The sequence below is a fragment of the Sorex fumeus genome, unplaced genomic scaffold, assembly GCF_029834395.1.
Source record: "Sorex fumeus unplaced genomic scaffold, SorFum_2.1 ptg000309l, whole genome shotgun sequence".
NCBI lineage: Eukaryota > Metazoa > Chordata > Mammalia > Eulipotyphla > Soricidae > Sorex > Sorex fumeus.
In genome coordinates, this window is record NW_026606366.1 from 291,489 (window position 1) to 311,278 (window position 19,790).

General features: G+C 53.4%; 2 protein-coding genes across 2 annotated transcripts; one reads left to right on the forward strand and one right to left on the reverse strand.

Annotated features, from left to right (window-relative positions):
• The first annotated feature begins 296 nt into the window (after positions 1-296).
• CD70 (CD70 molecule) lies at positions 297-5,898 on the forward strand. Its single transcript, XM_056109553.1, has 4 exons — positions 297-377; positions 3,325-3,492; positions 4,264-4,303; positions 5,507-5,898. Exons 1-4 carry the CDS (start codon positions 297-299, stop codon positions 5,896-5,898), a joined length of 681 nt encoding a protein of 226 aa, XP_055965528.1.
• Positions 5,899-15,102: 9,204 nt separating this feature from the next.
• On the reverse strand, positions 15,103-18,094 carry TNFSF9 (TNF superfamily member 9). Its single transcript, XM_056109554.1, has 3 exons — positions 17,701-18,094; positions 16,853-16,945; positions 15,103-15,560 (listed from the first exon to the last, which is right to left on the reverse strand). Exons 1-3 carry the CDS (start codon positions 18,020-18,022, stop codon positions 15,103-15,105), a joined length of 873 nt encoding a protein of 290 aa, XP_055965529.1. The 5' UTR covers positions 18,023-18,094.
• Positions 18,095-19,790: the final 1,696 nt, after the last annotated feature.

Here is a 19,790-nt window from a genome sequence, read left to right on the forward strand (position 1 = left end):
AAGTAGTGTTTATTGTAAACCTGGCTAGCCTGGGTCCAACCACCTACACAGGGACACACAGGTCCAGCAGATTGGGTAAAGACCCCAAACTTCTTCAAAGGAGATCTTAGATAGGCCTTCACCGACCGTTACAGCAGAGCCCGCGCATTTCATAGCCAATAGATTTGTAATAACAAATCCTTTCCTAACCAATCCAATTAAGGGTACATCACTTCTTAGCCTATAGTTTAAAGATCAGCATTTGCGTCAGTGCTTAGGAATGTCCTGGTTTTTAGGGAAGTCCTGGGTCTTGCAACATGGGTATTGTGAGAGACATCTGGGTATCTGGTCTGACCCTCACCTCCTTCGAGTACCTGTCTCTGAATTCCTTGCTCCGGGTGAGAAAAACCAGTTCTTTTGCAATGCAGGTTCCTATTAAGCTAAGCTAAATTAATTCTGGTGGTGGTCCCTTTTGGGCCTGTCCCTCACAAACCAAGATAAATAGCGAGAGGAAGGATGACCGAGGATGACTTCCTTGACCTATAATTTGCAAATGAAGCCATTAGGAAGTTGTTGGGGACCAGTCATCCTCAACATGCCTGGACATGTTGTGCACCGGGTCTGGGCAGGAGCCTGGTAAGGAGGACGAGCACGCAGAGAAAACCCCCCACACACACACACACAACCCGGGAGCATTTGGTCATAGCTCACTTTATTGCCGAATACACACATTTTTATAGAGGGTCTTGTGCATCACCGGGTGTGACCCAAAAAGAAAAAAAAAAAGACGTACGTGACAGTGTTGGGATCGGGAGTTCCCTAGCCCTGGGAGGCGCGGAGAGACCAGATAGACACAATTGCTGCAGGAGTACAAATGGGGTTTATTTAGACCAGCATGCTGGGGTTCCACAGCATACCCCAGAGTGGGCAGTGGCTGAGAGCCCCGAGCTTCTTCAAAGGGGGTCTTATATAGGCCTTCATCAACCGGTACAACAAAGCCCGCACATTTCATAGCCAATAGATTTGTAACAACATATACTTTCTTAACCAATCCATTTAAAAGTACCTCACTCCTTAGCCTATAGATTCAAAGATCAGCATTTACGTACATGGATTGTCAGCACAAGCAAGGTTATAGCCGGAATCATTAAGCCTTAGGTAATCTCCCTTGACCATCCACATTTTGAGTTACCCAAGTCTGCAGGGTGCTTTAGTGGGACAATACACTCCAGGAAAGGGCAATTTCCCCCAACCACCGCATCCTGAGTTATCCTTTACCCAAGTCTGCAGGGTGCTTAACTGAGACGATACATTTCAGGAACAGTAAATACACCTGAATCCTGTCACACTTGGTTTAGAAAGAAGTTATGCCCTGTTCACTTTCCAAGTCCCTTCTCCCCCAGGTGCAAAGCAGCCAAGCAGCTTTACAGAAAGCAATGTTGCAAGTTAGCTGAAGCCCGCAAAAATTTGATGCCCTAAAATGGATTCTTTCAACAGTTTCTGCGTTTCAGGTGTACGGAGACTAGGGGGCCTCATGGGGCTCAAGGCCGGACACCGGGCACCGATACTCCCTTTCGGGAGGTTTCACTTCAGGGCCGCTTTGCAAGGTCGGGTTTTTGCTGCTCCAGTGCCCGTCGCCCTGCTCCACGAAAAATGAAATCGGGAACTGAATCAAAGTTATAGTCCAGTGGGCAAAGTATTTGTCTTGCATGCCGCCAACTCGGGGTTTGATCCCTGGCATCCCATAGGGTCCCCCAAGCACCTCCAGGAGTGATGGCTGAGTACAGAGCCAGGAGGAGCATGGCCAGGTGTGTCCCCCCCCTTAAAAAAATGTTTTAAAATCACCCAAAAAGTGAAAGTGAGGACATTGGTGACGGGAAATATATACTGGTGAAGGGATGGGTGTTGGAATATAGTCTGACTGATACCCAATCACGAACAACTTAAATAAATTTTTTTAAAAAGTAAAACAGGGGCTGGAGCAATAGCACAGCGGGTAGGGTGTTTGCCTTGCATGCGGCCGACCCTGGTTCGATTCCCAGCATCCCACATGGTCCCCTGAGCACGACCAGGGGTAATTCCTGAGTGCAGAGCCAGGAGGAACCCCTGAGCACCGCCGGGTGTGACCCAAAAAGCCCCCCCAAAAAATAAATAAAAAAGCAAAACAAACTGAAACAAATTTACAAGCCTCCAGGGAGTATAAAGAAAAGTTTTCCCTTCTCTTTTTTTTCTAGTAAAATTTTCTTTATTAGATTTTTTATTGACTACTTAACAGTTATATTTTTTTAAATTTTATTAGTGAAACACCATGAGGTACAGTTGTAGACTTACAAATTTTTGTGCTTGGGTTTCAGTTATACAATGATCAAACACCCATCCCTCTTAAAATAAAAAAAAAAAAAAAAAAAAACTGGAAAGGAGGCTGGGGAGATAATTACAGCCTGAAGGGCACTTACCTTGCATATGGCTGACCTGGGTTCAATTCCCATAAATTCCCCCAAGCACTGCCAGTAGTGATTCCCTGGGTGCAGAGCCAGGAGTAGCCCCTGAGCATAGCTGGGTCTAACAAATAAAATAAAATAAAATAAAAATAAAAAAGAGGGAGATTTGGTTCACAACTGGTAGTGCTCCGAGCTTACCCCTGGCCCTGTGCTAAAGGGTCCCTCCTTTCGGGCTCGGAGGACCATCTTTGCAGTGCCAGAGACTGAACCAGAATTGGGCCTGGGCAAACCAAGCACCTTGACCGCTTTCTGCATCTCTCCTGGTCATGCTTGGGAAACCACAGGGTTGACCACAGAATCAAACCTGGGCTTCCTGTACCCCGCCCCCCTTCCCCAGACCTTCATATAATTTTCTCTGAGGGTTAGAGCAATAGTACAATGGGTAGAGAGTTTGCCTTGCAAGCGGCTGACCCAAGTTCAATCTCCGGCATCCCATTTGGTCCCCCAAGCACTACCAGGAGTAATTCCTGAATGCATGAGCCAGGAGTAACCCCTGTGCATCGCTGGGTGTCACCCAACAAGCAAAATAAATCAATAAATAAATAAATAAAGATTAATAGATAAATAAATATAGAAGGGTGAGGGTGTGAGGGCGGAGGACTCTTTCTTCGGGCTGGGACCCAGGGGCAGGGGATTTCCCTCACCAGCAGGGAACCGACTCCTCCCCGCTTTGCCGGACATCCCCACGGGTGGGTGGGGCGGCCCCCCAAACACACTCTAGGACCAGGTTGAAACAAGCCCAAAGGTTCCTTTGCACTGCAGGACGGCTCTGCAGGAGTTCTGTGCCGCTCTGGGTCCCTTTCGCTTGCCGACCCCCCGCCCCCGGGCCCGCCGCCGTTTCCAGCTGGAGCAGCGTCGCCCGCGGATGCCCCTGGCCACGGAACGCTGCGCCGTGCCCCGCGCGCTTTGGGCATTTGTCGTGCGTGTGGTCATCCCGATGCTTTCCCTGGTAGCCGTGGGCTGCTGCTTCCTCTTTGGCCACTTCTTCGGCCAGAAGTCGCCTGCACCGACGGTAAGTGGGCAGGGAAGGAAGGGTCCCCCCTTTTGAAGCCCCCACCCCACCCCCCAGGAAATCAGCTATTACCTGGCGCGCTGGGGCGCACGGAGCTGGGGCGCACGAAGCTGGGGCGCATCGGGGCCATCCCGGACCGAGAATTCCTGCGAGAGGGGGCGGGCGAGCTCGGGACGAGGAGGCGAGAACCCGAACTTTTAAGTCCCTTTAAGATGCTATAAAAATCCGAAAAGGGGTGGCCGTGAAAACTGCGCCCCCGCCCCCACCCCAGCCGCGGGGCGCCCAGGTGAATCCCGCCCGGGGATCCCGGCAGGGCAGGGCGCATCGGAAAAAAGGTACATCCGAAGTGAACGTGGAGAAATGACGCGACCTTGGTGTTCCCCCCATCACCCGATCGCTGACTCAGAGGCTGCTGGGGGCTTCACCAAGCTGGGAGGGGTCCGGGATGGGGAGAGGGGCGGAGGAGGGGGCAGCCCACGAGTGGACAGTCCTGGTCCTCCTCACTAGGAAGTGGCCCCGGCCATCCCCCTAGCTGAGTCCTGGAAAGTCACACGTTCTTTTATGAAAGTTCGGCGGTGCCACTCTCCACCCCCGCCCCCCCAAGAGGCACTTCCCCTTTTAAGAGGCTTTACCCAGGTCGGTCCCCGGGATGAGTCCGGCTGGGGTGGGGGAGCTGGGAGGACGGGGAACCACGGAGCAACGGCCGCGCCGGCCAGCAGGGGACGCGCTTGCAGACTCTGCGTGCCCGACCTGCGGGTTCTTCTCTTCCAGGGGGACCCGGTCATAGGCGAACTCCACCTGAATCATACAGGTAAGAAGGGTGTGTGTGGGGAGGGGGCTGGAGCGATAGTACAGCGGGTAGGGCGTTTGCCTTGCACGCGGCCCACCCGAGCTCAATGCCTGGCATCCCAGAGGGTCCCCCAAGCAATGCTAGGAGTAGTTCCTGAGTAATCCCTGACCATCAGGTGTAACCCAAAAAGAATAAAAAAGAATGTGTGTGTGTGTGCGTGTGTGTGTGTGTGTGAGAGAGAGAGAGAGAGAGAGAGAGAGAGAGAGAGAGAGAATGTCACAGAATGCATGACCTAATAATTTCCAAAAACTGGGAAGTCCAAGGTTATGATACTTTCAAGTTAATACTACTTTCAATTAATACTTTCAAGTTATGATACTTTCAAGTTCAGAGGCTGAAGAGCCAGGACAGGATTTAAGGTGTTTGCCTGGCATGTGGCTGACCTGGGTTTCATCCCCCAAACCACAAAGATCCTGCCAGTAGTAAGCCCTGAATACAGCTGGGTGTGGGCCAAACCAATGTCCCACCAACTGATACCAAGTGGGTACCAATACCTCACCAAAGGGGGAACATACCCACAGTTTCCCCAGATAGTGACAGAACACCATCTTCCTGGGGCTACCAGAGACCTAGGACAGCGGGGAAGGCACTTGTCTGGCATGCAGCTGACCTGAGTTCGATCCTCGGCACCCCATCAGGTCTCCAAAGCTCCACCAGGAGTGATCCTGGAGCACAGGGCCAGGAATCAGCCCCAAGCTAGAATGTTAGTACAGAGTGCGGGCATTTGCCTTTCACATGGCTGGCCCGGGTTCCATCCCTGGCATCTCCTAGGGTCCCCCAAGCCCTGCCAGGGGTAATTCCTGAGTGCAGAGACAGGCATAACCCCTGTGCATTGCCGGGTGTGACCCAAAAAGAAAAAAAAAAAGCCGAAAACTAAAATAAAAGCAATCAGCCCGGGCTGGAGCGATAGCACAGTGGGGAGGGCGTTTGCTTTGCACGTGGCCGACCCGGGTTCGATTCCTAGCATCCCATATGGTCCCCTGAGCACTGCCAGGAGTCATTCCTGAATGCAGAGCCAGGAGAAACCCCTGTGCATCGCTGGGTGTGACCCAAAAAGAAAAAATAAAAAGGAATCAGCCCTGAACACCAATGGATGTGCCCCCACCCACAAAAGAAAAAAAAATGGAAAAAAAATTCATGCTTTCACACTCCACCCCCACCCAGGTCCTAGGCTGGACCCGCGGCTGCCCTGGCACGGGAACCCCGCCCTGGGGCGCGCCTTTCTGCATGGCCTGCAAGTGGACGAGCGCGGGCAGGTGTCCATCCAGGTGGCGGGCATTTACAGGCTTCACATCCAGGTGACGCTGGCCAACTGCACATCCTCGTGGCCGGCCGCCGCGCGCCCCGGGCCCACCCTGGTGGTGGCCATCTGCAACCCGGGCGCCCGGCCCATCAGCCTGCTGCGCCTTCCGTTCCTCGGAGGCTGTTTCGTGGCCTCCCAGCGCCTGACTCGCCTGCTCCAGGGGGACAAGCTTTGCAGCAACCTCACCTTGCCCTTCCTGCCCTCGGCCAACTCGGACGCGAGTTTCTTTGGGCTCCACTGGGTGCACCAGTGAAGCCCAGAGTTGCGCCTCCGCCCGCAGACGAGTTGGGTCCTGGGGTTCTTTATTTATGGTTTATTATTAAAACGTACCAGTATGTGTATTCACGGATGTCCCTGTTTGGTCTTTGCCCCTCGTTTCTGGTTGTTGGGGGTGTTTGTGGGTTTTTTGTTTCCGGAGGGAGGGTAAGGGTGTCACCTGGCGATGCTCAAGGGGTTCCCCCTGGCTCTGCATTCAGGGATCACTCCTGGCGGTGCTTCAGGGGACCCAATAGCAGGCCGGGGATCGAACCTGGGTCGGCCGCCTGCAAGGCAAGCGCCCTCCCTGCTCTCCTATGGTTCTGGCCCTCTGGGTACTTCTAGAATCCCACCCACCTTTTGGGGACTTCTAAAGAGGCTGGAATTGGAGCGATAGCACAGCGGTAGGGCGTTTGCCTAGCATGCAAACGACCCGGGTTCGATTCCCAGCATCCCATATGGTCCCCTGAGCACCCGCCAGGAGTAATTCCTGAGTGCATGAGCCAGGAGTAACCCCTGAGCATCTCCGAGTGTGACCCCAAAAAAGCAAAAAATAAATAAATAAATAAAATAAAGAGGTTGGAAGTCACTGTGTCGGAAGGTGGGAACTTCTGGTCCCGCCTCTAGTTAGGGGGGCAGCGCCAGGGGCGATCGACTCAAACACCATTGGCTAGGGGGCTCATCAATCTTAAGGTGGAAGGAAGCCACCTTAAAAACAATTGAAGGAGGGAACTGGAGGGATATAGCACAGCGGGGAGGGCGTTTGCCTTGCACGCGGCCGACCAAGGTTCGAATCCCAGCATCCTATATGGTCCCCTGAGCATTGCTTCCTGAATGCAGAGGCAGGACTAACCCCTGTGCATGGCCAGTGTGATCCAAGAAACAAACAAACAAAAAAAATTCAAAACAATTGAAAGAACTAAGGAGAATGTCTGTGTGGGATCCTAGGGGTGGACAGCCAGCACCCCTAGGTGTGACACATGCTCCCCAGGGTGTTTTTTGGTCTTTTCTTTTCTTTTTTTTTCTCTTTAAGTCACACCCAGCGATGCTCAGGGATTACTGCTGGCTCTGCACTCAGGAATTACTCCTGGCAGTGCTGGGGGACCCTATGGGATGTCAGGGATGGAACCTGGGTCGGCCGCCTGCAAGGCAAACGCTGTACTAACTATCTGGCTCCCCTTTTTTTTCTTTTTTCATTTTTTGGTTTTGGGCCACATCCTGCAGTGCTCCGGGCTGGCTTTCTCCTGGCTCTATGCTCAGGAATCACTCCTGGCATGCTCTGGAGACCCTGTAGGATGCCCGAGATCAAACCCAGGTTGGCCCTGTGCGAGGCAAATGCCTCCCCGCTGTCCTAATTCCACCCCGTTTCTTCTAAAAAATTATTTTTAAAAGGAAGGGTTTTCATAGAACTTGCGGATTGAGCACGTGGAGATTTGGGAAGAGCAGCTTGGGCTGGAGAGGGTTCGGAATACTCTCATTCTTCCCCACAGAACCTTACATCTCACTGGAGAATCACGCAGGCAGCCGTATCCACACCCATGCACGCAAGCACACATTACGCATGCATGGAAGTACACACACGTACGGGGCTTGCACACAGACGCACACACGTTGGCATGGATATCGGGACGAATGGAACGTCCTTGACTAAGCAAAGCGGTCGAAGTGCGATTTGTTGAGGCTGCGATCTCATCAACATTGCAACAGCGCAATGGGCTTTGCATGAAGGAAGCCCCAGCAGGTTCAGTTTCCAGCACCAATGATCACCTTTGGGATCAACGATGGAGCTATGAGTCGCCCGCGAGCGTCCCTGCTGGGTGTAGCCCACAGATAAACAAGCAAGCCAAGAATGACCTCTCTGATGAAGTCACGAGATTTGCTTATAACTGGATGGTCACGGGGAGTATCATGCTAAGTGAAATGAGTCAGAAAGAGAGGGACAGACATAGAAGGACTGCACTCATTTGTGGAGTGTAGCAAAACATAACATGAGACTGACACCCAAGGGCGGTAGACACAAGGGCCAGGAAGTTTGCTCCATAGTTTGAAGCCTGCCTCATGAGTCGGGGGGAGAAGGCAGCTGGAATAGAGAAGGGGTCACTAAGAAAATGATGGTTGGAAGGATTGGTTGGGATGGGAGATGTATGCTGAAAACAGATAAAGGACCAAAAGTCATGGCCTCTCTGTATCTGTGTTGCAAACCATAATGCCCAGAGACAGAGAATGTGGGAAATTGTCTGCCATGGGGGCAGGGGGAGGGTGGGAAAAGGGGCCGTGTACTGGGGGAGATTGGTGGTGTGGAATGTGCACTGGTGGAGGGATGGGTGTTTGAACATTGTATGATCGTAACTCAAACATGAAAGCTTGTAACTCTCTCATGGCGATTCAATAAAAGGGGCTGGAGAGATAGCACAGCGGGTAGGGCGTTTGCCTTGCACGCGGCTGACCCGGGTTCGATTCCCAGGAGAAACCTCTGCACATCACCGGATGTGACCTAAAAAGCAAAATAATAATAATAACACTGTAGCACTTGTCCTCCTGGTGTTCATCAATTTGCTCAAGCGGGCACCAGTAATGTCTCACTGCCAGGTGTGAACCAAAAAGCAAAAAAAAAAAAAAATAATAATTTTTAAATGTTTTAATAAAAATAAGAAATAATTAAAAAATTAAAAAGAATGACCTCTCTGCCAAGAGGACAGACACGTGAGGATGCAGGCTGGGCAGGGGACCGGGACAGTGAGGAAGGGACATTGACACATTGGGCAGTGCCTACACAGGAAGTGTGAACCGATATAAATCCTGTCGTTAGGGGTTGGAGCTGCGGGTACTGCGGGTAGGACGCTTGCCTTGGATGCGGCGGACCTGGGTTCGATCCCCGACATCCCATAAGGTCTCCCAAGCCCCGCCTGGAGTGATCTCTGAGCACAGAGCCAGGAGTCAGTCCTGTGCACTGCTGGGTGTGACCCCCAAACAAAATAACGTGAACAATGCACATAGCTGCGCGGACCTGTGGGTCCCCTCACCCTCCGTCCTCTCCTTCCATCCTCCTTCCCACCCTCTCTGAGATTCCCCCACATTTTTAAGAGACTTAAGAGATTTGGGGGAATTTTCCAGAATTACTTGCAGGGTGATGAACTGAACTGACAAGCTGGGGCTTTTCCATGCAAAATCTACACCCTGCGGGGGCTGGAGCAATAGCACAGCGGGGAGGGAGGGCGTTTGCCTTGCACATGGCCTACTCGGCCTCTCGGTTTCGATTCCCAGCATCCCATAGGGTCCCCTGAGCACCGCCAGGAGTGATTCCTGAGTGCAGAGCCAGGAGTAACCCCTGAGCATTGCCAGGTGTGACCCAAAAGGCAAAATAAATAGATCTATTTAAAAAAAAAAAAAAGATGGTAAGGGGCTGGAGCGATAGCACAGCAGGGAAGGCGTTTGCCTTGCACACGGCTGACCCGGGTTTGATTCCCAGTATCCCATAGGGTCCCCTGAGCACCACCAGGAGTGATTCCTGAGTGCAGAGCCACGAGGAACCCCTGTGCATTGCCGGGTGTGACCCTAAGAGCCACAAAACAAAACAAAACAAAACAAAAAAGAAAACCCTCCAATCAATCCTGGGACTGGAGTGATAGCACAGCGGGTAGGGCTTTTGCCTTGCACGCGGCCGACCTGGGTTCGACTCCCAGCATCCCGTATGGTCCCCTGAGCACCAGCAGGAGTAATTCCTGAGTGCAGAGCCAGGAGTAATCCCTGAGCATTGCTGGGTGTGACCCAAAAAAGCCAAAAAAAAAAGTCTATACCCCGCCCTGGTCTCAAATGTGCCAGGACCATTTCCATTGGCTTTTGTGTTTTAATTGGTGGCTGTGGTCATGAAGTGGTGTGTGTGTGTGTGTGTGTGTGTGTGTGTGTGTTGCCAGAAATCAAGCCCAGCCCTTCCTCCTTAGAAGTGTCCCACTGTAAGGGAATGCCCTGCCTCTGTGGCAGGGTGGGATGGGGGGGTTAGGGAGGTGGGAGGGATACTGGGATCCGTGGTGGTAGGAAATGGGCGCTGGTGGAGGGATGGGTACTTGATCGTTGCAGAACTGAAACCCAAGCACAAAAAACGTGTCAGTCTGTAACTGTACCTCATGATGTCTCACTATTAAAAATTAAAATTAAAAAAAAAAAGCGTCCCACTGCAAAGTGATGTTCTGGGGTTTCTCTATGAGATTAGTTTTGGCCCCGGGCTGCTAACTTGTCGTGGCTATTTATAATCCGCAGAGTTGAGAAATGAGCCGATTGTCTGAGATCAGAGAAACGACGACGTTGTCGTCGGCTTTCGCTTTGGGGCTCACTTTACTCCGTTACCACGTGGGTGAGAGTGTGAAGGGAAAAAACAGTTGAGCCCTATGTAACCTACTTGGCGGTCACTGCCATGGTGATGGGGCCCCAGGGGACCGCGCAGTGCCGAGAATGGAACGCGAGCGCTCGCCTGCTATGCAAAGCCTCCCTCCGGCCATCAGCACCGCATCCCTCCGCCTTCTCAATCACAGTTTCCATCCGAAAGTCCTCGTGAGAATCTCATTTACAGGGGGCCACGCACACGTCTCTCCCAGACCCGAACAACAGGTTCAGGCCTGCTCTCAGTTCTCGCCACGACAGAGGCTGAGGACCTCCCCACTACCCAGCGACTGCATTTTGGAGGTTGTGAGGAGCTTGTCTTAGAAGCCACTTGGCAACCTGGAAAATAACTCACCCCAGAAAATAAAAATATTTAGGGGTCCAAAAGATACTACAGACGGTTGGACATTTGCTTTGCAACAGCCAAATGGGGATTGATCTCTGGTACTCCATGGGGTCCCCCAGGCACTGTCAGGAGTGATCCCTGAGCACCGAACCCAGAGTCTGCCCGAGTTTACCAGGTTGAGTCCCCTCAAATATCTATATAGCACTGTAGCACTGTCCTCCTGTTGTTCATCGATTTGCTCAAGCAGGCCCAGTAACGTCTCCATTGTGAGACTTGTTGTTACTGTTTTGGGCATATCGAATACGCCATGAGGAGCTTGCCAGGCTCTGCCATGCGGGCAGGAGACTCTCGGTAGCTTGCCGAGCTCTCGGAGAGGGACGGAGGAATCGAACGCGGGTTGGCGGTGTGCAAGGCAAACGCCCTACCTGCTGTGCTATCGCTCCATCCCAAATATATATTATATATATGTATTTAATATTTATAATATGTATTTAATGTTTATATATTATATATTTATGGTAAGACACTCTAGTTTTTTCATGGCCCCCAATGATAGGTACCAGATGTGTTTGGCTAACTGAAGTCCCTCAAAGTCATATGCTTCCTGGAACCTCTGGATATAATTCCTTTTGTTTTGGTTTGGTTAGGGAGACCACATCCATCAGTACTCAGGGCTGACTCCTGGTTCTGTGCTCAGGGATCATTCTTGGAAGGGCTCCAGCCACCACTATATGTGGTGCCAGTGATCTAATCCAGGTTGGCTGCATGCAAGGCCAGTGCCTCCACCTGTGTGCTTGGCCTTCAGTCCAGAGATGACTCCTGGCTCTGCACTCAGAAATGACACCTTCATTTCAGTGTTCAAGGGACCCTATGGGGTGTCAGGGATACAACCAGGGTCAGCCACATGCAAGGCAAACACCTTACCTAACAGTACTATCTCTCCAGCCCCAGAATAAACTCTTTATATACACCATTTGATTATGGTGTTACATCAGTGTGTATACACGTCTAACTCAAAACTTATCAAACTGTTCATTTAAAATAAGTGTATTGGTAGCCAGAATCTGAAAAAAACCTGAGCGCCCAAGAACAGATGACTGGTTAAAGAAACTTTGGTACATTTACACAACGGAGTACTATGTAGCTGTTAGAAAAGATGAAGTCACAAAATTTACATACAAGTGGTACTACATGGAAAGTATCATGCTAAGCGAAATGAGTCAGAAAGAGAGGGATAGACATAGAAAGCTTGCATTCATCTGGGGAACAGAAAGTAACAAAATAGGAGACTAACACCCAAGAATGGCCGAGATTAGTACCAGGAATTTTGCTTCATGACTTGGAGGCCAGCCACACGCGCTAGGGGAAAAGGGAGCTCAGATAGAGAAGGGAGCACCAAATAAAGGGTGTTGGGAGGATCCTCCCAGGATGGGAGAAGCATGCTGAAAGTAGACTATAGACCGAACGTGATTGTCACCCATTGCCTATTTTGCAAACCACAACACCCAATAAGAGAGAGAGAACAAAAGGGAATGCCCTGCCACAAAGGCAGGGTGGGATGGGGGGAATGGGGGGTGGGAGGGATGCTGGGATCCATGGTGGTGGGAAATGGGCACTGGTGGAGGGATGGGTACTCTATCACTGTCTAACTGAAACCCAAGCACAGAAATTTGTAAGTCTACAGCTGTACCTCATGATGTCTCATTAATAAAAAAATTTTTAAATAAATAAATAAATGTATTGGTGCTGAGGAAAAAGACAGCTCAGATAGAGAAGGGACCACCAAGTAAAGGGTGGTAGGTGGGCCCGCTTGGGATGGGAGATGAAGGTAGACATAGACCAAACACAATGGCCACTTAATACCTCTATTGCAAACCACAACACCCAAAAGGAGAGAGAGAGAGAGAGAGAGAGAGAGAGAGAGAGAGAGAGAGCGCAAAAGGGAATGCCCTGACACAGAGGGGGAGTGGGGTGGGGGGATGGGGGTGGGAGGGATACTGGGACCATTGGTGGTGGAGAATGGGCACTGGTGGAGGGATGGGTACTCAATGATTATATGACTGAAATGCAAGCGTGAAAGTCTGTAAGTTTGCAACTGTATCTCACAGTGATTCACTAATAAAAAATTTTAAAATAAATAAAAATAAAATAAAATAAATGTATTGGGGGATGGAGCGATAACACAGTGGGGAGGGCGTTTGCCTTGCAATCAGCCCACCTGGGTTCGATTCCCAGCACCCCATAGGGTCCCCCGAGCACTGCCAGAAGTACTTCCTGAGTGCAGAACCAGGAGGAACCCCTGTGCATCGCTGGGTGTGACCCACAAAAGCAAAAACAAATAAATAAAATAAATGTATTTATTATCTGTGGAGGAAAAAAAAAGAGGGTGAGAAACATTTGTGAGCAGAGCGGACATCGATGTCGCCGAGAGGAGGCATTGTGTTGACACCACACAGGAAACAGACCGAGGTGACATTCATCTAGACAGTGTCTCTAGGGGAAAAAAAATTAAAATAAAATATCCGACATTGTTGGATAATGATCTCATACAGCCTGTTGGCTTTCCCCGTGCTGTGGTGCTGTGCCCCGGGTTCACCCCATGGCCGCAGACTGTCTCTTGTTCCTTTCAAGGCTCCTATGAAATGGAACAAGCCCTCACTTCCTTTGCTCATGACGTCTGGGTTCGATCAGATAAACGGTTTAAAAAAAAAAAAAACAACCCTAGACAAAGACTTCCTTGAGCTTGCCTGGACTTTATTACCGGGCTTAGTCCCTTGGCTCACTTTCTTTTCTTCTTTTAGTTTTTCTTTTTTTTTTTTTTTTTTTTTTTTGCTTTTTGGGTCACACCCGGCGATGCTCAGGGGTTACTCCTGGCTCATGCACTCAGGAATTACTCCTGGCAGTGCTCGGGGGACCATGTGGGGTGCTGGGAATCGAACCTGTGTCGGTCATGTTGGCTGCGTGCAAGGCAAACGCCCTACCCACTGTGCTATCACTCCAGCCCCTTCTTTTAGTTTTTGGACCACACCCAGCGATGCTTAGGGGCTGACTCCTGGCTCTGCACTCAGAAATCACTCCTGACAGTGCTCAGGAGACCCTATGGGGTGCCGGGGATCGAACCCAGGTCAGCCCAGTGCAAGGCAAGCGCCCTCCCTGCTGTCCGATTTCTCCAGCCCTCAGAAATCCATCACCTTCTGCAGGTTGTCAGTCAAATCAACCCAGACAAGCAGTACTGGCCTGTTCCTGCAGTGTAAATAGTCTCAGGATAGGCCTGGGCGATAGTCCAGCGGGAAGGGCACTGCCTTGCATGCGGTTGACCCAGGTTCGATCCCCGGCACCCTCTAAGTCTCACCGGGAGTGCTCCCTGACCAGGTGTGACCCAAAAGCAAAATAATAATAATAATTAATGATGATGATAAGGCTGGTAGGGTGTTTGTCTTGCATGCAGGTGACCCGGGTTTGATCCTTGGCTTCCCACAGGGTCTCCTGAGCACCGCCAGGAGTGATTCCTGAGTGCAGACCCAGGAGGAACCTTTGAGCATTGCAGGACATGGCACAAAACCAAAATAACAAAAATAATAATAATAATTGCTCAAGCGGGCCCAGTAACGTCTCCATTGGAGACTTTGTTGTTACTGTGTCTGGCATATCGAATACTCTCGGTAGCTTGCCGGGCTCTCCGAGAGGGGCAGAGGAATCGAACCCGGCTCGGCCAGGCTAAAATTTAAAACCACAGCGCTCAATAACAACACTGAAAGGCCAGAGCAATAATATAGTGGTGTGGGAGGGTGCTTACCCTTCGTGTTGCCGACCCAGGTTCGATTCCCAGCACCCAGTTGGGTCCCCGGGGCTCTACTGGGAGGAAGTCCTGCCTTCAGAGCCAGAAGTTAGCTCAGAGCACTGCAGGGTGGGGCCCCAAAGCCGACAGACCCAAATCAATGACAACACCGCAATGAGTCAATGAAGTTCACACAGCAGAATTACAGGGAATCATTCCCTTAGAGCTCCTCCATAGGGGAGCACGGTTGCGTGAGTTCTTTTATTAGTCCATATATTAACATAAATAAGGCTTGGGGGGGGCGGGGGGGAGGGAAACCTTCGTGTCCCCGACCCGGAACAAATAGCAGGTATACAATAAATACATTGAATGCGTTCATATAAAAATACACTGAGCTTCACGCTCAGAATAAATACCCAGAGTTCCACTTGGGGCAGGAGGTAGAGGAATCCGGGCGGGCCTCCAAGAGGGTCCCCTGAGCACCGCCAGGAGTAATTCCTGAGTGCATGAGCCAGGAGTAACCCCTGAGCATCGCCGGGTGTGACCCAAAGAGGTGACCCAAGAGGAGGTGTCCAGGGGATTTTCCTTTTTTTTTTTTTTTTCCCCCCTGCCCAGTCTGATGAGGTAGAGTTACCAGGCCCCTTCCTTCAGGGGCCCCCAAGGAGCGCAGGGGTCAGTCTCCGGTTGTCCACTGGCTGGGGTCACGTGGGATGCTGCAAGTCTGGTCCCCCAGCTCGGTCCGGGGCCACGCAGAAGAGGCCCAGCACGGTGGCACCCTGGTCCAGCTGCCAGGCGGGGCTCAGGCCCACCGAGGGCTCAAGGAGCAGGCTCAGGCGCTGGCCGGCGGTCAGGTGCAGCAGGACACCCCGGAAGGCGGAGGCCGAGTCGGAGGCGGCGGGCGGCGACAGGTCCACGGTGAGGGCCGGCGCGCTGGCCTCGGGTGCAGCGGGCCGCAGCCGCAGCGCGGCCACCACGGAGCCCGCGGCCCGGCCACCGGCCACCACGCGCCGCAGGGCCAGTTGCACGAACACGTAGTAGACGCCGGCCCGGGCCACCTCGAGCTCCCGCGTCGCCGCGTCGTAGCGCACCCCGCGCGCCCGCAGCACGCGCGCCACCCCCGGGGCGCTGTGCCAGCTCAGGGCGCCGGCGCTCAGCTGGGCTGCAGGCGGGAAGGGTGACGGTCAGCGGGGTGGGGGTGGCCAGGGCGGGACCCCCACCACCACCCCACCCCGGGACGGCCAAGGGAAGAGGGATCCCGGCGGCAAGGAGGAGGAGGAGGAGGAGGAGGGCGACGGGCTTGGAGGAGGGCGCACGGGAGACCGGGGAGGGGGTCCCCAAAAGGAGAGCTAGCACAGCGGGGTGGGCGTCTGCCTGGCACGCGGCCGACCCGGGTTCGATCCTCGGCATCCCATAGGGTCCCCCGGAGCACCGCCAGGAGTGATTCCTGAGTGCAGAGCCAGGAGGAACCCCTGGGCATCGCAGGGTGTGACCCCCCCAAAAAAGAGAGCGCAGAGACGGGGAGCCCAGGGAACGGGGCAGACGGGCAGAGGGTCCCAAAAGGAGAGATAGCACAGCGGGGAGGGCGTCTGCCTGGCGCGCGGCCGACCCGGGTTCGATCCCTGGCATCCCATAGGGTCCCCGGAGCACGGCCAGGAGTGATTCCTGAGTGCAGAGCCAGGAGGAACCCCTGAGCATGACCGGGTGTGACCCCCCCCCAAAAAAAAAGAGAGCGCAGAGAGAGGGAGTGTGCAAGGGGACCAGGGAACGGGGAGAGGGAAGGGGAGGGAAGGGAAGGGGGTGTCTTAGAAGGAAGGGAGAGTCTAGGAAGGGGGAGGGAAGGGGGAGGTTTCCAGCCGGGAGGAGGGAAGGAAGCTTCTTGGAAGTGAAGGGGTGAGTCCAGGAAATGGAAGTGAAGGGAGGAGTCTCGTAGGGAGGAGGGAGAGAGTTTCCACCCGGGACAGGGAAGAAAATCTGGGGCGTTGGGGGGGGGGGGGGGGTCAGTCTCCTGAGGTGGAAGTGACCAGAGAGGCGACATCCTTTTTTGTTGGGTCGCTTTTGGTTTTTGTTGTTTTGGGTCGCTTTTGATTTTTGTTGTTTTGGGGTGACACCCGGCAGTACTCGGGGCTGACACCTGGGGGGGGGACTCGGATGCCGGGGATCGAACCCAAGTGGGCTGTGTGCCAGGCCAGCGCCCTCCCCACTGTCCTATGGCTCCTGGAAGGAGATTTGGGGGCTCCCGTGATAAGCCCGGGACACCCAGAAGGGTCAGACGGGCGGGGAGGTGGTCACCAGGGCTGAAGGGGATCCAGCCCTCAGAGGTTGGGGTTCAGAGGACTGGGCCTTGAGGTGGTCAGAGGCGGGGTCCCGCTCACCAAAGAAGGGAACAGGTGGGAAGCGGACCCTCCCAAGCCCCCCACCCCCGTCCCCTCCCAGAGCATGCAGGACACTCACCATTTTGGGCCACCAGCTGCCCAAACAAGTCCTGTGGAAAAACAAAGGCAGAGAGTGAGGGACCCCTGAAGGTGAGTGTGCGCAGCCTGCACCCTGATAGCACTTCTCCGGCACCCCATCTGATCCCCAGAGCCCTGCCAGGGAGGGCTCCCTGAGCACAGAGCCAGAAGTCAGCCCTGAGCACAACCGGATGTGACCCACCCCCACCCAATGCCCCTCAAAAGCAAAACTCGGGGCCAGAGCGTTACAACGGCAGGAAAGGCAATTTCTTGCACATTGCAGACCAGGGTTCGATCCCTGGAATCCCAGAGGGTGGGTCCCTTGAGCACCTCCAGGGGTGATCCCTGAGCACAGAGTGAACATTGCCAAAATTTGAAAAAGGAAAAAAAGCAAAACTCAAGTGACATTAGTCATTCACACCCCAAATCTTTCACTCAACCTGCAACAACCCACACCCAGTTCAGATACCGGGAGGGAGGGAGCCAGGAACTCTGGGTGCGGAGCGGTTTTGGAGAAAGAGGGGTCCCCTCTCTACGTGGAGATAAAGGGCCTCTGACTCCAGGCTAGGGTGATAGGAAGCTGGGAAGGAGCTGGTCAGGGTTCGATCCCCCCACCCCCCTCCCCGCACCCCACAGGGTCCCCCAAGCACTGCCAGGACTGAGCCCTGAGCACCGCCCGATGTGGCCCAAAAATAAATAAAAAACCTGGACCCTGAGGTTCGGGAGCGGTTTGGGGGCGCCGCTGGGTGGTCGCCCCCCTCCCCAACACGTTCCCCAAAACGAGCAAAAAAAAAAAAAAAAGGATTGCACTTGAAAGGAAAAAAGAAAGAAAAGGAGAGAAGAGAAAGCCAATTGAGTTTGGGGTGCTTGATGGGGCCAGGGCTCCCTCGCCCGGCTTTGGGAGTGCAGGGTAAGACCCCCGGGGGTTACCTCTCACCTGCGGGGGGTCGCTGAAGCGAGCGCCGGGGTCGGGAGGCAGCTGGGGGGCCTCCAGGGCGGTGGCACCCCGAGGGTCCGGCGCCCTGAGCACCCACCAGGCGACAAAGGCCGCGAAGGAGCCGGCGACGAGCAGCAGCGCCGAGCCCAGGGCCCAGAGCAGCGGGGTGCAGGCGCGGCTGGGGGGCGCGGGGTGCGGGGCCTCGGGGTCCTGGACGGCGGAGGCGTTGGGCATGACCGGCGGCGACTGGGCAGCGGGGCGGCCGCGCGCGCCTTATACGCCCCGCGGCGCCTTCCGGGGCGGGGATCCCCGTGCCCCAGGGGTGTCGCCCGCCCGCCCGGGGAACTGACCTCACTTTCCTTTCTTGGGGCGCCTGAGCCTTCCCGCCTCTCAGGCACCCCCTTTTCTTTCCCTCTCTCCCCCCTGCCCCCCACTTCTTCCCTCTGGTTCTTCTCTCTCGCCTCCCACTCCCCCTCCTCCTCTGACTCATTCTCAAACTCTGATTCTGATTCCCGCTGACTCGAAATCTCTCTAATTTTAACTCTCTGACTCTCTCTCAAACTCTAACCCTATTTTTTTTTTTTTTTGCTTTTTGGTTCACACCTGGCGATGCTCAGGGGACCCTATGGGATGCTGGGGATCGAACCCGGGCTGGCCACGTGCAAGGCAGACGCCCTACCCGCTGTGCTATCGCTCCAGCCCCTAAATCTCTCTAATTTTAACTCTCTGACTCTCTCAAACTCTAATCCTAATTCTTTTTTTTTTTTTTTGGCTTTTTGGTTCACACCCGGCGATGCTCAGGGGTTACTCCTGGCTCTGCATTCAGGAATGACTCCTGGAGGTGCTGGGGGGACCCTAGGGGATGCTGGGAATCGAACCCGGGTTGGCCGCGTGCAAGGCAAACGCCCTACCCGCTGTGCTATCGCTCCAGCCCCTAATCCTATCTCTCTACCACTGACTCTCCCTAACTCTAATTCTAACTCTCTCTAACTTACTCTCTCTAATTCTAACTCGGACTCTCCCAAATCCTAACTCTAATTCCCGCTAACACTAATGCCAGTTCTCCAACTCTTTCTAACACTGACTTCTCCCAAACTCCCTCTAACCCTAACCCTCTCTCGCTCTCTCTAGTTCTAATTCTCTCTGACTCTCTCGAATTCTAATTTGGATTCTAACTTTAACTCTCTAGATCACAATCACGATCATCCTGTTATTCATCGATTGCCTCGAGCAGGCCCCAGTAACGTCTCCTTTGTCCTAGCCCTGAGATTTGAAACAGTGCCATATTCAAGGCTCTTTCAGGGATAGGAGAATGAGACCCATCCTTGTGACTGGTATTTGGCATATTGGGGACGCCACGGGGAGTTTGCCAGACTCTGCCGTGTGGGCAGGTTACGTTCGGTCGCCTGCCAGGTTGTCCAAAGTAGCAGTGAGATAATAATAATAATAATAATATATTATTAATATATTATCTTATTATCTCACTTATTATCTCTAGATCACCCTGTCTCTAATTCTCTAACTCCAATTCTCTCTCTCTCTGTTTCTTTCAAACTCTCTCCTTTCCCACCCACCTGTCACTCCCTAGCCCCCATCCTGGAGCTCCCCCGGAGCCCCCCTAAATCTTCCTGCCCCCCACCCACCCCAGCTTCCCATCAAGACCTCAAGGGCTGGAGAGTCCAGAAGAAATCCCCAAAGCCAGGCCAGCCAAGTGATCGGGAGGAAACCCAAATTTCCCATCAGCAATTCAGCCCTGCCGGAGGGCGGAGGTGGACCGCCGCGGATCCCCCAAAAGAGGAAGCTCCCTGCGAGCTCAGGATCGCAGGCAGGCCTCCCTGGAAAGACCCAGGGTGCTCACAGAAGCAGCTCCTCATTGCACTGGGTGAGGGGGGACTCCCCCACCCGGACTCCATGCTCTGGAGATTTCAGCTTCCTGGAGAACATAGAAGAAGAGCTGGAAGTGGAGAAGGGGGGATGTTACCCAGTCAGCTCTGGCCCTTCA

Excerpts from the sequence above, each read along its gene's own strand:
- CD70 (XM_056109553.1), top strand. The coding sequence starts at position 297 with ATGGGTATTGTGAGAGACATCTGGGTATCTGGTCTGACCCTCACCTCC. Across the intron at positions 3,493-4,263 it reads AGAAGTCGCCTGCACCGACG|GGGGACCCGGTCATAGGCGA; the intron begins GTAAGTGGGCAG and ends CTTCTCTTCCAG. Across the intron at positions 4,304-5,506 it reads ACTCCACCTGAATCATACAG|GTCCTAGGCTGGACCCGCGG; the intron begins GTAAGAAGGGTG and ends ACCCCCACCCAG.
- TNFSF9 (XM_056109554.1), bottom strand. The coding sequence starts at position 18,022 with ATGCCCAACGCCTCCGCCGTCCAGGACCCCGAGGCCCCGCACCCCGCG. Across the intron at positions 16,946-17,700 it reads AAGCACCCCAAACTCAATTG|GGTGCAGGCTGCGCACACTC; the intron begins GCTTTCTCTTCT and ends AAGTGCTATCAG. Across the intron at positions 15,561-16,852 it reads GCAGCTGGTGGCCCAAAATG|CCCAGCTGAGCGCCGGCGCC; the intron begins GTGAGTGTCCTG and ends TCCCGCCTGCAG.